The sequence below is a fragment of the Chelonoidis abingdonii genome, chromosome 3, assembly GCF_003597395.2.
Source record: "Chelonoidis abingdonii isolate Lonesome George chromosome 3, CheloAbing_2.0, whole genome shotgun sequence".
Lineage (NCBI taxonomy): Eukaryota > Metazoa > Chordata > Testudines > Testudinidae > Chelonoidis > Chelonoidis abingdonii.
The window spans coordinates 58,140,582-58,158,077 of NC_133771.1; the positions used below are offsets into that span (position 1 = coordinate 58,140,582).

The following is a 17,496-nucleotide window of genomic DNA, read 5'->3' on the forward strand; positions in this document are numbered from 1 at the left end:
CAGGGAGGGGAAAGTCTGGGAGGGGGGAAGGGGGGGGGCTGGTTTATTTCTCCTGGTTTTAAGACCCAAGGGGTTTGTGTCTTGGGTTCCCCAGGGAAGGTTTTGGGGGAACAGAAAGTGTGCCAAACACTATATTTTGGTTGGTGGCAGCGCTATCAGATCTAAGCTAGGAATTAAGCTTAGAAGAGTCCATGCAGGTCCCCACTTTTGGACGCTAAAGTTCAAACTGGGAGAAAAATACCATGACAGTTGGTAATGAGAGAAAGTCATTGCCATCAGCTGGTTGGTAGGTGTCATGTATTAAATGAGTTGATAATCTGTCCATTTCCTCATGGATATTGGGCACTAGTTGATACCCTTGTTATTGTGGTCTCTACATAAAAGTCAAGCATCAATGAGACATGGAGGCTGAACTACCATTGCATCCCAAGTACTGATCCCTTTAAGTCAAGTTTGTGGCAGTTTGGATCAAGCTTGCCAACAACATATACAGAGAACTGTCTAGAGCTGTTAATCCAGCTCCTTTCATAAGTGTTAAAATTCACTTAATAAACAGTTGTGTATAATGCATTATTGTTGTAGTTCTGTTGGTCCCAGGATATTAGAGAGACAAGGTGGGTGAGGTAATATCTTTTATTGGACCAACTTCTGCTGGTGAAAGAGGCAAGATTTTAAGCTTATACAGAGCTCTTCTTTGGGTCTGGGAAATGTATTTTGAGTGTCACAGCTAAATATAAGGTGAAACAGGTTGTTTAGCATAAGTAGTTAATGCATATTGTTCAGCCTAAGTAGTTAACAGATATTGTAAGAGACCATTCAAGGTGAAGTGGCCAGTTAACTTGTGTCTAGTCATAGGGAAAAAAAATGGTGTGGGGGGGGGGGCATTTTATGGGTAACACTTTTGTAATAAGCCATAAATCCAATGTCTTTATTCAGTCTGTGATTTTTTGTGACCTGCAAAATTATGAATTTAAGCTCTCGGGTGTTGTTCAGGTTTCCTTTTGAAGATGAGAGAACTGAGAAGTCAGATGCACTTTGTGAAAAATGTTCCCCGCAGGTGATTTGGTGTTTTTTGTCATTTTTCTGTGAGAGTGCATTCAAGAGTGTATTAAATGTCTCGTTTCACCCACATAGTTGTTACTGAAGCATTTAGTGCACTGTTTTAGGACCCATGAAAATATCATTGATGGATCTTAGATATATCATTACATCAGTGATAAATCCCTGTACACCACCATCTGTCAAAATGATGGCATTGCTGCCTGCCTCAAGTATCTTCAAGGCAATGGACAACACTCACATAGCCACCTCAAACATATCCCCAAACTCATTCATTTCATCCTCACCCACAACAATTTTATATTCAACAACAACAATCTTTGAAGGTTCATGGGTCCTGCATATGCCTGTCACAACTTGTGATGTACCTCATCCAGTGTACTAAATGCCCCAATAACATCTGTGTGGGTGATACAAGACAGTCGCTATGCTTTTGAATGAATTCACACAGAAAAATGATGAAAGACAAAAACACCAAATCACCTGTGGGTAAACACTTTTCACAAAGCAATCACTCTATATCAATCACTCATCCTCAAGGGAAACTCGAACAACGCCTGGAAGCTTAAATTCATAACTTTGCTAGACACTAAAAATCGTGGACCAAATAGAGACACTGATTTTACAGCTGATTACAGCAATCAATAACCCACTACAACCCCCCACATACACCACAATCTATAACCCACTAAAAGCCCCCCCACACACACCATTTCTAATCACTGGTTTAGGACAAAAATCAATTGTACTTTAATTTTGGATCATTTGAATAATATCACTTTTATTAATATGATGCACTGGGTTCCTTTCCTAAATTTCAAGATCTTCAGTGCAGGCACTGTTTTACTGTATTCTGTGAATGTGGGTGCCACAATAATAAACAATAATAAACCTACCACTTCCAGGTGGGTCCGAGTTGGCTTGTTCTCCCTTACAGGAGCCTGTCACAGGTAGGCTGGTCCTAGACTTGTGTGAAAGGGCCAGATCCTATGATAAAGAGGAAGAGTTAGTTTCTGTCTAAAGAACTTTTCCCTTGATATTTGATTGGAATGTCTCATTGAAGTTTTTGTTTTGTTTTATTTATGCCTTTCCTATTTGAACACCCGTCCAAGCTCTTCCTCAGACTTCCAAGGAAGAGCTATTAACATGATCTTTTCTCCATATTTCCCAGGCCATGCTAACTTTTCCTTCTAAGGGTTATCTCTGGGTTAGACTATGCTTTAACCATTTTTCCAGAACAAAGAGCGCAAACTCTTACAGAAATGATGTGGAAAGTGTGGTTTGTCTGATGATAAAAACAAAGACCAACTAGCCAAGATCTGCTTTTATGCTTCCAGAGCAGCAAATTTAAGATCTAAGGAGAGATTATAACTGAAAGTCTACTTCTACACCCAGGGACATTTGTGTATCATTTAAATATGATTCCATGTGACAGGAAAAATAGATGAGCTTTCTCTGCTGGTAAAAGCTATAAGAAAAGCCATAAGTTAAGTTTGCAATGCAGTTTCCTTTTTAACCTGCTGTTTTCGTTTCCCCATAACTTTTTAAAAAAACTTTCCCTTGTGGTTGAACCTTTTCATGCTTGATTATAGCTTAAAGGTGAATTTTGTGGTAAAGTGACTCAAATCCTGTGGGGTTTTTTTCCTTTTCTGAATTATGCAACTGGGAAGAAATATTTTTTCATTTTTTCCCATTAAAAAAAACTAATGACAGAAACTTGAAATCAGATTTTGACATATGGCTAGTTCTCCCTGAGAAATATTTACTGTGAACACTTATTGGCAGGGAAAATAACATTTAAATGGGCTTTTACACATAAACCAAAAAGTCATTTTGGCTTTTCATTTTAAATATTGCCTGTGAGTACACATGAATTGCGTAGTGCTATAATCCCATGCTGTAGAACTCAGTAGTGCTTGACTAGATTTTCCTTGTATTGTATGTAGCTGTGATTGTTAGTGTACGTGTGTAGCTGAAAGGGTGGCACCCAGGGTAATCAATTGGGAATTGGGCCCCACTGAATTCTACAAATACATAATGAGACAGCTTCTGCCCTGAAGAGTGTATAATCTAAAGAGTGATCATGAGTATATCAAGATCAAGATCCTCAGAGGGGAGAAAGTAGCAGAAAATATCGTTAAACAGATTAGCTACAAGTACAAATTAGATGGCCGAGCGATTTCAAACATTTCTTACAATTATTATATAATCCAGTAAATAAAACATGTTTGTGCTGAAGATAATAGCATACGGAGTTGCTCGAAACTCTGCTGTTCTATATCCCAACACCTTTCTCTGCATCTCCTTTAAAACCAACCAAACTAGGTAAAATCTATTGTAATGCAGTATTAAAATTGTGTGTTTGAACACAGCGGTGAGGAGATGCAAAACTAAAAGTTCTCATAACAATATTAATTTACCCACATTACATTTATGTAAGACTTGAGGTTACTGATTAGACTACTATATGCATATCTTAATATATGATATGTGCAATGTGGGAGATCTGATGTTCCTGACTATTGTGTACTCACGTGGAATATTAACATTGCACTACTGTAATTTTTTACATGTAATAGATTACTATATCTTCCACAGTTCCAACTTCTCCATTTTTAAATTAATAGCATATATTTCATTCTTGTATTTTGACAGTAGGTAAATATAAGATCCTTTGTGCTGTAAAAAAAAACTAAGTATTGTATTTGCTTTATTTTATTCATGTATTTTGACAACTAAATCTTAATGGGTAATCATTAATGGCACAGCACTTTTGGCATTGTAAACTGCAGGAGCAATGGTAAAGGCAGTGTAAAATCTACTATATTTTGTTCACTTTGAAATCTGGGACAGAAAAAGGTCAAATTACACACTCTTGTATAGTTCTGGCCTGCTGCATTCTCATGAACTGAAGAATGTTTGATGAGTTTCCACTCTTGAGGATAACCATCATACATTTTTGAGCTTGCTCATATGATATTAACTAAACTTCCTTTTATTCAAATTTATCTTAATTTTTGTTTGTTCATGTCTCTGTTATGTGTCTAGATAGGCAACTTGAGCATGTTACATTTGCCCTATTTGTTCAAGACTGTGCTTCCCATTCAAAACCAGTATCTGCCCCAATCCTATATCTGTTAGTGCGAAAAAAAAAAAAAAAAGACACATCAACTGACATTCTTGTCCATGAAATTTGATGACTTGATGATGTTACTGTTTATTCATGCGCGACACTGACATTGTGACATAGCAATGTTGTTGTTTTTTTAAATTGATTTTTCTGTGTAAAAAGAATTCTTATTTTGCTAATTGTAATGGTTGGAATCTTTCAGGTACGAAGGTTTTCTGAAGCATTCTTTTGTCTTGAGCATCCAAGGCAAGCTGCTCTTGCATATCAAGAACTACAGTGAGTAACTTGAAATAGAATATATTGAGGCTTTTTATATTACTTTTCCAAATCGTGTTGCTAAATGCACAGAAACAGCTTGTAGTGTACAACGTATATCACAGGTGTGTTATCTTTAATATGCTTCAGATTACAAAAATGCCTTGTACGTACTTGTGTAACTAATTTAATATGGGTTTAGATTTAGTGTATTCTGTTTAAGTATTAACAGTAACAATTTACTGTGTAGGATTACCGTCCTCTCTTATAATTCTCTTAATGCAAGGTAATATTTTTCAGTGCTCAGAGTCATCTACAGATGTGTACAGCTATCAAAAACACCTCTTTCTGCAGTTCTCTTCCACCTCTTCCTATTGAATGCAGTGAATTAGATGGAGACCTGAACTCATTACCTATAATCTTTGAAGATCGGTATTTAGATTCCATTACTGAAGGTAAATACAAGCTTGTATGTTTTTCCTTTGAACATATGTCAGTTAGAATATGCTGTAAGTAAAGTTATAGAAAAAGTAGGTATATTTTTGTGTATATTTTCTAGCTGTAGAGAAATGTTCCCTTGAAAAGTTTATCTAGTTTATATTTTGAATAGCTGTAAAGTTTTTTAAATTTTGTAAGGAAAGTTGTATAGCTTTAGTAATTTGCATAATCTTGTTATAACTGTACTTTTCTTTTCTCACTTTTTTTTTTTTTGTGTGTAAAAGATTTGGATGTACCCTGGTTGGCAACTGAAAATCTTCAGAAGTCAGAGTCCAATAAGCTGGATAAATTTGAGGCCGAAGAAGGTTTTGTAGCTGGTTTTTCTAGCCCAGAGTTGAAAATCAGACCTGCAGGTGCCTCCAACATTTGGCATTCAGAAAGTGAAAAGCAACTAACAAAGTCTTTGAAAGGGAAAAATGAAGATATAAATAAATCCAAAGTTAAGGTTACTAAACTAATGAAAACAGTGAAAACTGAAAACACAAAAAAAATAGTAAAACAGAACTCTAAGGACTCCGTGATCTTGGTAGGCTACAAATGTTTGAAAAACACAGCACCAGAGGACGTCTCTAAATGCTATGAAGGCAGGCCTTCATCTCATCAGAAAGGACTCGATCCTGCAATAGGTGGCTTTGCTTGTGACACAAGGACCTGCACGAGGCAAATAAGTCAGAAAGAACTTAGATATGTGTCATCTAGAACTGAACAAAAATCTGCCCAAATTGACCATGTTCAGCAAAGCCAGTTTAGCCCTGTGAGCTCTCATTGTGCAAATTCCACCATTTTTGGCAGACTTAATATCTCCTAGGCAGGTACTGGAGTTACACAGGTGGATAGCATCTTGACACCTTTAAGCACAGTTGAAGGTTGTCCTGGATGTCAGCCAACCTCATCAGGAGTGAGGACAATTGAAGTCAAACCAAGTAACAAAAATCCTTACGAAGGGGAGAACGTTAATGTTCGTATTGGATCATGGACAGAATTTCTGCAAGATAGAGACAATTTACAGATGCCCAGCTCTCAGACTGCAGAATCTGGAAGTAAAGCTAACTCCGGGGAACAGGTACTGGTGCTTGAAAAGGATGATGTGCAAGAAACTAACATCCAACATACTGGAGATGCATTGACAAGAGTAAAAAGCAATCATTCTGCTCTTTCTACAAAAGAGACTAATGTTGCCATAAGTGGAGACACGATTAAGTTACCAGATGTTAGTGTCACTTATGCCTCATCTAGGTTTTCAGATTCAGGTGTAGAAAGTGAACCAAGCTCTTTTGCAACACACTCCAACCCTGATGTGTTTTTTGAGACCAGTCAAGGGCAAAGTGCTTACAACAGTGAAAGACTATTTCCTCAGCTTTTACTAAAACCAGATTACATAAAAAATGCAATAGAAAGTTATTGTACTGAAAGTACTAGTGCACTGAGTGAAATACAATCATCCCTGACATCCATAAACTCTCTACCGTCAGATGATGATGAGCTTTCACCTGATGAAAATTCAAAGATATCGCTTGTACCTGAATGTCAGCTAAGTGACAGCAAAACTATTTTAGATCTGGGAACAACTGATTTGTCAAAATGTGATGACAGTAAAAAATCAAATATCATTTTACAGCAACAGTCCGTTGTATTTTCAGGGTATTCAGACAATGAAACTGTCTCTTTGCATTCCTCGCTTTCAAACTTAAAAGATTCTTTCCAGTTAGTTGCTTCAGATGAAAATATATCAACTGAGATGAAAAGTTACAGCTCATGTGCAAACTTTGACACAGTTTTTAAGGACTCTCAAAACCTTAATAGGCAACAGAACACTACAGAAGGAGAAACTGAATTGCATTCAGAAGTTATTTATCTGGGAGAACCATGTGTTGTTTCAGGTTCAGTATCTAGTAATGCTAAGTGTAATGTAGAGAAAACAAATGAGGGACAATATAACAAACCTTTAGAATTAAGGCAAACAATTGAGGAACTGCAAACAGTTGAAAGTGAGACTCACCCAGATGCAAATCATCCCTCATCAACCAGCAGTATCGATATTGTAAAACAAGGTCTTGTAGAAAACTACTTTGGCTCTACAAGCAGTACAGATATTTCTGATATTTGCCCTACTGACAACAGCAATCCTGATAGTCCTCAAAAGGAAACATCTGAAAAACAAACTGTTGGCTCTTCACAACAGAAGGAGGAGGAGGAGCAGGATCAAGAAATGGTTGAAAATGGGTATTATGAGGAAACGGATGATAGTAATATTTTAGATGGAGATACAAATGCTGACTTTGGTCTAATGGAAGAAAAAGCTTTGAGATCTGAAAGGATTGACAGCGAACATCTACGGGATGGAATGAATATGGCTCCTATCTGTACTCCTGGTTGTTTGTCTTTTCCCTCTGTGCTGAGAGACTCTCCTTGCAGTGTTATATGTTCTTCAAAAAGCAATTCTGATGCAATAACAAAACAGCCAGGCAGCACATCCTGCAGCTCAGCTTCATCTGTTTCCTGGTATGAAAGCTCCCCCAAACCTCAAATGCTTGCGTAAGTGATCTTTTTAAACAAAGTCTCTTTAAATTTTGAAAAACTTAAAATATGGTATTCAGAGGGAAAAGAAACATGGTCTTTGATCAAGATATCTTCCAGGTAGCTGAATTATGGATTTATTTTCTCCTGCACACATAACTAACTTTTCAGGTTTTAGAGGCTTATTAGAAAGTATGTGTTACCACAGAATTCCAGTTATCACATCTACTCATCTCATGTTGTTTGGCAAGTTTAAAGCAAAATTAAAACTTTAAGTTTTATATATTGAATAAATTTACATTAAAACATTTTTTAAAATGAGAAACTACAGAATAGAAATATTTCAGATCTCAGAGAAAAGAAAATGGTGTTTTATAAAATGAAAACTTAACATAGTAGGTAAAGGAAAAGGGACATCTTGAGTTATAAAATTATTTAAGACAAAAAGACTAGCTGCCCAGCACAACTGACCAAGCAAAGTGAGGTGTAGTGCTCAACTCAATGGCAATTTTCTGTCATCTATTTGTCTGTAACACAATAACTTTGAAACACTACATCCCACCAATTCCAGAATTATAGGGAATGTTCCAGGCATCCGTGGGCACAAATTAATTTTTGCAACAGATTGGGAAATCAGGGCCCCCACACTGCTCTGGTGCTGCAGGCAAAGGAAATTCTCTGTCTCTGCCTCCTTACTGCGTACATATATCAGAGGCAACAGCTTAACTTGCCACATGGGGACATTGTGCATAGCCCGGACTGTAACAGAAATAAGAGAGCTTTACAGGGAGGGCTTGTAGGGGGAAAATGGGAATAGGGGATGAGGGAGAAGTGGGGATCCAGTGGGAGAAGCAGGAGGGACCAGAGGATAGGTAATGGTGGGAGGAAAAATGGGGATTTGGCAATGTCTGGGGTCTGGGCTGCGGTGGTAGAATCAGGAGTGGAGAGAAATGGGAGGGGGTGGATGGAGGGAAATGGAGGCAAAGGGGGAAAAACCAAGACCCAGAGTATGGATGAGTGGATGAGGGGCAAAGGAGGAACTTTCAAGGAATTGATTGGGGATGAGGGAGTGGTGATGATGAGGGAAGTAGTGTCCCAGAGGGGGATTGGGTGGGCATGGAAGCAGAGACCCAGGGGTGGGGAGTAGAGTTGGGTAAAAGAAAGCAAGAACTGGGGAGGAGAGATGGTAAGAGAAGGAGGAGGAGCCCTGGGAAGGGGGAGCAGACACTGTAGTGGTGGTGTTGGGAGTTGGAGATGGGATGAGGAGGAACACAAAGACCGGGAGCGGAATGGGGGACACACACAGAACCCCTGGCATGAGGGAGGGGGGGATGGGACTAGCAGAGAGTCCCTGAAATGGATGGGCATGGGAAGGTGGCATATAAGGTGCTTGTGGGGGCTGGGGGGAGGAATGGAGGAGTGTAAGAAGCGCAGTGTGGGTGCAGTGTGCTCAGCCTACAGAAGCTACAATGTGTGCAACCCCCTACAGGTAAAGAATGGGAGCATTAAAATACTCTCCATTTACATTTATTAGAGCTATAGATGTAGAGTAATTCATAAAGTCTAGCTCTATACTAAGGACTATGTATACAGTAATCAAATATAAATAAGTATGGGAAAGGGCACTTGGAATAGGGTTGTTTCTTATGGTGAAGTGATTTTAGGATCCCATTTTCCTGACTCTCTCGCTTGGGAGACCTCACATAATTATCTTTTTCTCTACTAATGAGGATGATACATGGTTCCTTTTGGAGCACATCAGTACCGGTTCTTCAGTTTGTTCCAAATGGCTGCTGGTAGGCAATTCCGAGCATTGTCTCTCATCCTCATCCGACCTAGAGATTGAGGCCTGGATACACAAAAGGAGTTAGGCCTTCTTACCATTCCGTATCCCTATAGTCCCTGCACCTAAGTACCAGTTTTAGGCTCCACTAAGATGCACACAATTCCCATTCAGCTGACACCTAACCCTGTGGATTCCTAAATAACTCAGCACCTAAATTTTTACAGTAAAAGTTTCCTAGCTACCTACGTTTCTTCTTCTGAGTAGGTGCCCTGCTGCCTCCCTCTAAGCGCCTGGATATCTATTTCTTGCCCAAGACCCAGAGCTATTCACAAACCATGGGAGGATGATTAACGTCTGGCCTCCTAAGCCAAGTCTGGGGCCCAATCCAATAGGTGTGCTTAGAGGATGTTAAGGCAAAAAGTACAACAAAGGGGAGGACTACTCTCATAACTTTTAGCAAAGTGGTTAGGATACTCTCCCAGGAGGTTGGGAGGCCCCCAGTTCAAACCCCAGTTTGATTTTTGGGTCTCCCACATCTTTAATGAGTGCTCTTACCTCCAGGCTATAGCGTCATTCTCATGCTTGTGTGCTCTCACTCTTGCCCTTTCTCTCTCAAAGATCATAGACTGAATACAGACACTGGATTTATGGTTTATTACAACAATCTATAATCCATTAAAACTCCTCCCTGAGCTTCCCCTTTCCATGCATGACTGGGGAGGTGTAACTGGCCACTTCACCTTGAAATATGTGTTAACTGCTTATGCTTTCACCTTGTATTTAGCTGTGACACTCAGTATGTTTCCCAGACCTGAAGAACTCTGTGTAAGCTTGAAAGCTTCTCTCTCACCAACAGAGGTTGATCCAATAAAAGGTGTTACTTCACCCACCTTGTCTCTCTCTCTTACATATGCACAAGCATGAGAATGTCTCTGTAGTCTGATGGCTAGAGCAGTCATCCAAGAAACAATCTCTCTGCTCAAATGGCTGCCATTCACTATTCATCTGCAGTGCAGCAGGTTCAACAAGAGAGATGAAGTGAGCCTTAGGCCTGGTCTACACTCCACAGTGCACCATTGTGACCGCTCTGGACAGCAATCTGAACTCGGATGCACTGGCCAGGAAGACAGGAAAAGATCCCGCTGAACTTTTGAATTTCATTTCCTGTTTGCCCAGCGTGAGCTGATCAGCCACAGGTGACCATGCAGTCCCAGAATCAAAAAAAGAGCTCCAGCAATGGACCGTACGGGAGATACTGAATCTGATCTCTGTATGGGGAGATGAATCTGTTCTATCAGAAACTCTGTTCAACAGACGAAAATGCCAAAAATATTTTGAAAAAAATCTCCAAGGCTATGATGGACAGAGGCCACAACAGGGAACTCAACACAGTGCTGCTGAAACTTAAGGAGGCTGAGACAAGCGTAACCAGAAAGCCAAAGAATGAAATGGATGCTCTCACGGAGGGGGAGGGGTGACTGACGACTGTAGCTATCCCACAGTTCCCGCACTCTCCGAAAAACCATTTGAATTCTTGGCTGAGCTCCCAAAGCCTGAAGGGTCAAAAAACATTGTCTGTGGGTGGTTCAGGGTATATGTCGTCAGCCCCCTCCCCACCCCCGCCCGCCCCCCCCCCGGTGAAAAAAAAGGGGAAAAAATGGTTTCTCGCCTTTTTTCAATGTCACCGTATGTCTACTGGATACTTCTGGCAGACACGGTGATGCAGCGCTACACAACAGCATTCCCTTCCCTTCCTGATGGCAGACAGTACAATATGACTGATATCGGTTGTCACCATCAGCCCGTGAGTGCTCCTGGCTGGCCTTGATAAGGTCGGCCGGGGGCGCCTGGGCAAAAATGGGAATGACTCCCGGTCATTCCCTTCTTTAAGCCTTGTCTAATGGAGATTCAGTCCTGCCTGGAATATCATAGCAGCTGGAGGCTGCTTCCCCCACCCCTCTACATCTTTTATCTCTGCTTGCAGAGGCAATAAAGTCAGTGTTGTTTCTTATTCATGCATTCTTTATAACTTCATTACACAAATGGGGGGATAACTGCCACGGTAGCCCAGGAGGGGTGGGGGAGAAGGGAAGCAACGGGTGTTGTTGTTGCAGGGCACCCCCTAGAATGGCATGCAGCTCATCATTTTTGTGGGATGTCTGGGGCTCTGACTCGGAGTGGCTGTTTGCCTTTCTGGTTCTTTAGTAGGCTTGCCTGATATTCTAGGCAGGACTGACTCTCTATTAGACAAAACTTAAAGAAGGGAATGACCTGGGGAGTCATTCCCATTTTTGTCCATGCACTCTCGGCCGACCTCACCGAGGCCAGTCAGGAGCACCCATGACAGCAGCAGACGGTGCAGTATGATTGGTAACAGTCATTATCAACTTGCAAGGCAGCAGACCGTACAGTCGGGCTGGTAACCGTCTATGCTAACTTGCAAAGGCCAGGGGATGCTGCTGTGTAGCGCTGCAGTACCGTGTCTGTCAGCAGCATCCAGTAGACATACGGTGACAGTGAAAAAAGCTAAACGGGCTTCATGGTTGCCATGCTATGGCGTCTGCCAGGGCAGTCCAGGGAAATGGGTGCAAAATGATTGTCTGCCGTTGCTTTCACGGAGGGAGGATTGACTGACAACATTTACCCAGTATCACCCGCGACACTGTTTTTGCCCCATCATGCATTGTGATCTCAACCCAGAATTCCAATGGGCAGGAGAGACTGTGGGAACTATGGGATAGCTATGAGATAGCTATCCACAGTGCAACGCTCCGGAAATCGACACTAGCCTCTGTACATGGACGCACACCACCGAATTAATGTGCTTAGTATGGCCACGTGCACTCAACTTCATACAATCTGTTTCCAAAAACCGGTTTCTGTAAAATCAGAATAATCCTGTTGTGTAGACATACCTTTACATCAGAATATCCCACAGCCCAATGGTTGAGCACTCACCTGAAAGGTGGCAGATTTTATTCAAATTCCTTTTACCCTTCAGGTGGAAGGCAGAATTGAACCAGATATCTCCCATGTCCCTGATGAGTACCCTAACTGCTGGGCTAAATGTTGAGGGAGGGTCTCTTCCCATGACCCCACACTGTTCTTGCCAAAACAACAAAGATGCCTAACTGCAAAGAAAGTTTCCAGCTGTGAATTACTAGCAGAGCTAATTATCTCCCCGCAGTCTAGACTTAGACTACATCTACATTACAGTACTTAAAGTGGTGAACTGTAGTGCTTGTGGAGGAGACACTCTAAGTCGACAAGAAAGTGCCCTCCCACTGTCTTAACAACACTTCCCTCTGCAAAAGGAGGTAGCTATGTCACTGTGATGCATTGCAATGCCTAACTCCTTTTGTGCATCCGGACCTAAGTGCCTGCCTAATCCAAACTCCAGTAAAATTAATTGGAGTCTCTGCTTACTTTGATTTCCAGTGGGCTTCAGATCAGGCTTTAAGAAAGAATTAAACCCAATTGTATTCACACTAATATTTATTTAGATGAATGCTATTTATTGCACTTGACAGGAATAACTCCAGAATCTTGTGTACCTTTATGATATACCTCAAAGCCGACCAATTTGCAAAGGTCTTTGGAGGATGGCGAGCTTGTGTTTGTGGGTGGGGACTTTATTTGGGGAGAACAGGATTTCCTGAGATCTGAGGTGGAAAAGTTGGATTTTGGGGACTGACTTCTTTTGTTAGTTTGGCACTGTTTGTATTGGATTGCACTTTTTTAATAATTTGTCATGGGTGCCTAAGTCTGGAATAAATGTTTTTTATGCTTTATATGAACTAAATAAATGAAATAATTAAGTAAAAAGCAGTGGAAAATTATGTTCTTGCAGACTTTACATTTATTGGATTTTAATAAGGTATACAACAGAATTATTATAGTAAGCATTGTTTTGTTCCAGTTTTCTCCAGGCTAAAGAGGAATTAAAGCAACTTAAACTCCCTGGATTTATGTATAGTGATGTTCTCAGACTGGCTTCATCAGCACCTTATTTCAGCACAGAAGAGGATGAAGGTTCAGAAGATGGAATACACCTTGTAGTCTGTGTTCATGGCCTAGATGGTATGCTATGACACTTGTTACTGAATAACAGATCAGTTGAGGATGTAGATGAAGTGTTGGTTTTGTTGTTTTGAGCTCTGAGTTAAACCATGTTGAAAGAAATAGATTCATCAAAATGAATTAAAATGTGATATTCTTCGAGCAGTGTCCCTATGAGTGCTCCAGTTCAGGTGTGCATGCACCTCTTGAACCTTTGATTGGAGATTTGTATCTGTCTAGGTACATTATTAGTATCTGTCTAATTCAACTTGTGCACTAGGCTTGGAGATGGCGTTTTCCCTCCCATCCAGATTTTCTAACACCCATGTAATGCCAAGAATTATACAGCAATTAGCCCATCCATAATAAATTGTTGCCAAAACCATGCCGTTGTTCCCTATTGTACCTCATATCAAACTCTCCTCGTCCATTGATTTAAAAAATGGTTAGAAAAACTTACTTTGGAGATTTTAGCCAACTTCTTTCCTATCAGGACCTGACTTGCATAATAAATTCGATCATTTAAATGGGGCGGCAGAGTACCTTTTTTTTTTTTTTAATCCTACAATATTTTTACTATATGATGAACCTCAAATCAAAGAAGAGAAATATTGGTACCTTTAGTGCTCTTTTCCCTGGCTAAATTCAGATGTGTAATTCACTGCTAGAGCAGATCTACTGATGGTAGCAACTGTGGAAGCTGTAGTGTAGCCAGGATGTGGGTATTTTTATCCCTAGGTCATCAACTCACCCAGGGATTTTCATCAGATCCTTAAGTCCCTCTTGTAGCACTCCAGGAATGTTAGTCTTATCTTCCAATAATCAATAACTGGTTGAAAAATTGTATTCAAAGAGAGGTTATCAATGGTTTGCTGTCAAACTGGGAGGACATAGCTAGTTCAGTCCTGCACAAGTCTGTCCTGGATCTGGTACTCTTCAACATTTTCATTAATGGTTTGGATAATGGATTGGAGAGAGTACTCGTAAAATTTACAGATGACAAGGGTTTCTAGTGCTTTCTGGAACAGCCTTCCAAGGGGAGCAGTGGGAGAAAAAGACATATCTGGCTTCAAAACTAAGCTTGATAAGTTTATGGAGTGGATGGTATGATGGGATAGCCTAATTTTGGCAATTAATTGATCTTTGACTATTAGCGGTAAATATGTCCATGGCCTGTGATATGATGTTAGATGAGGTGGGATCTGAGTTACTACAGAGAATTCTTTCCTGGGTGTCTGGCTGGTGAGTCTTGCCCACATGCTCAGGGTTTAGCTGATAACCATATTTAGGGTCGAGAAGGAATTTTCCTCTAGGGCAGAAGTCCTGGGGGTTTTTCGCCTTCCTTTGAGGCATGGGGCATTGGTCACTTGCTGGAGGATTCTCTGCACCTTGAAGTCTTTAAACCATGATTTGAGGACTTCAGTAGCTCAGACATAGGTTAGGGTTTATTACAGGAGTGGGTGGGTGAGATTATGTGGCCTGTGTTGTGCAGGAGGTCAGACTAGACCAGGGGTAGGCAACCTATGGCATGCGTCCCGAAGGCGGCATGCAAGCTGATTTTCAGTGGCACTCACACTGCTTGGGTCCTGGCCACCGGTCCGGGGGGCTCTTCATTTGAATTTAATTTTAAATGAAGCTTCTTAAACATTTTAAAAACCTTCTTTACTTTACATACAACAACAGTTTAGTTATATATTATAGACTTATAGAAAGAGACCTTCTAAAAACGTTAAAATGTATTACTGGCACGTGAAACCTTAAATTAGAGTGAATAAAATGAAGACTCGACACATCACTTCTGAAAGGTTGCCGACCCCTGGACGAGACAATCATAGTGGTCCCTTTTGACTTTAAAGTCTATGATTCTATGGCAAGATTAGGATTCAAAAGGACCTTGATAACTTAGAAGAGTAGTCTGAAAACAATAAGGTGAAATTCACTAAAGACCAGTGGAAAGCACTGCGCTTAGGAAGGAAAAAATCAAACACTAAATGTGGAATAATGGGCTAGGCGGCAGTTCTGCAGAAAAGGATCTGGGAGTTATAGAGGATCAGAAATTGAATATGAGCCAATAACATCATGCAGTTGCAAAAAAGACTCACTTAATTCTGAGGATTAGTAACAGGAATATTGTATAAGACAGGAGGTAATTGTTCTGCTCTGTTCTGCACTAGTGGTGCCTCAGCTGAAGTCTGTGTCCAGATCTGGGTACCACACTTTAGGAAAGATGTGGACAAATTGGAGAGAGTCCAGGGGAGATTAACAAAAAATGATAAAAGGTTTAGAAGATCTGACCTATGAGGAAAGATTAAGAAACTGGGCATATTTAGTCTTGAGAAAAGAAGACTGAGGGGGCATTTTCAAATGTGTTAATGGATGTTATAAAGAGGTTGTGATCCATTGTTCTTTATGCCTACTGAAGGTAGGAAAAGAAATACGGTAATCAGCTTAATCTGCAGCAAGGGAGGTTTGGGTTAGTTATTAGGAAAAAGTTTCAAACTATAAGGATAGTTAAGTACTGGAATAGACTAGTAAGAGAAGTTTTTTGGATTCCCCATTATTGTAGGTTTTTAAGAATAGATTAGACTGTCAGGGATAATAAAGATCAGGGGTAGGCAACCTATGGCACGGGTGCCGAAGGCGGCACACGAGCTGATTTTCAGTGCCACTCACACTGCCCGGGTCCTGGCCACGGGTCTGGGGGGCTCTGCATTTGAATTTAATTTTAAATGAAGCTTCTTAAACATTTTAAAAACCTTCTTTACTTTACATACAACAATAGTTTAGTTATATATTATAGACTTATAGAAAGAGACCTTCTAAAAACGTTAAAATGTATTACTGGCACGTGAAACCTTAAATTAGAGTGAATAAATGAATACTCAGCACACCACTTCGGAAAGGTTGCTAACCCCTGGTCTAGATATACTTGCTTATGCCTTAATGCAGGGGGAAGGACTCTGAAGACCTCTAGAGGTCCCTTCCAGCCCAATATTTCTATAATTCCTAAAGTAATTGCACTTGTGCATTTTGCTCTTGGTGTCTGTGTGCCCACAAACAACTGTCAGAAAACTTTTTCCCTTGGTGATACTTGTTGGGCAGCTCAAGCACCATCTGCTGTTGTGTGCCACTGCGTATAGGTGTAAAGGGCAGAGCTGCCCTCGGCCTCCCTCATGATGGTCATTGGAGGAACCCCTGTTCATTGCCAGAACAATTGTGTCTCTACTCTGTATATATGGTATAGTTGTAGTTTAGTACTTGTTATAGTTAGTAAGTGTTAGATGTTTTGTTTTAAAAAAACCAAAATTTTATATGTGTGTGTGTATGTATGTATTATGTGTGTGCGTGTATATTCTGCTACTGGCACTGAGGCATGCCCCGGTTGCTGGGCTTTAAGCCATGAACCTCCTGCTCAAAACCTATGCTGGTGAATGACCCACATTGTAGTTGTCTTAAGTGTGAGGGAGGAGCAAATACACTGGTGCCAGATTTGCCAGTAATTCATGCCTAGGACAACAAAGAATAAGGAGGCTAGGCTGAAGTTGCTGCTGATGGAGGTGGTGCTCAGACCATCCTCGGAGCTGTCCTGGTCCAACCTGTTGTCAAGTGCTTAGCTTCAGTTAGAAGTGCAACTCCACAACTGTCGGAGTCCTGGGACTTTTTCACCTCATGCCTCGGAAGAAGTATAAATCTTCCAAAGAGAATCTGACCAGGGGAAGACCTCTACCCTACACGCATGGAAAGAGGGGTGAGAGGCAGTCTAGTAGAGTGTAACTGAAATTTAAGCATGCCTCCTCCAAATCAGTGTCTAATTCAGCACAATTGGCTGTGTGCTGGAGAAGACACTGTCGAGTCCAGTGCTAGAAGTGTCAACATCAGTGGCATTGCAGCAGACAAATACAATCTCAGTGCCAACTACCCCAGAGGCCTTTGCAACAGTAGGGAATTTACTCTGCCTCTGAGTACTGGTATCACTGGTGGTTCAGGAGTCGCATCCCTCAGGACTGTTGAAACATCGACACCAACGCCAGCGATACAGTGTGCAGTACTACACCAGCTGCTTATTTCCCAGAGAGTCAGCTCATCAGTACTGTCCTAAGGGGAAGCCAGCAATGATTGTGACTCTCTGCCCATCGCCAAGTTCTCTGCACCGGTCCCCAGCACCAACTGGAGCAGCACCTCCATGATCGGG

General features: G+C 40.9%; 1 protein-coding gene across 1 annotated transcript in view; it reads left to right on the top strand.

Annotated features, from left to right (window-relative positions):
• FAM135A (family with sequence similarity 135 member A) overlaps nt 1-17,496 on the top strand; it is a 142,826-nt gene that overhangs the window by 90,569 nt on the left and 34,761 nt on the right. Inside the window, 4 exon segments of the mRNA XM_075063752.1 lie at nt 4,392-4,465; nt 4,745-4,899; nt 5,167-7,477; nt 13,165-13,325. Of these exon segments, the coding sequence (XP_074919853.1) occupies nt 4,392-4,465; nt 4,745-4,899; nt 5,167-7,477; nt 13,165-13,325 (2,701 nt within the window).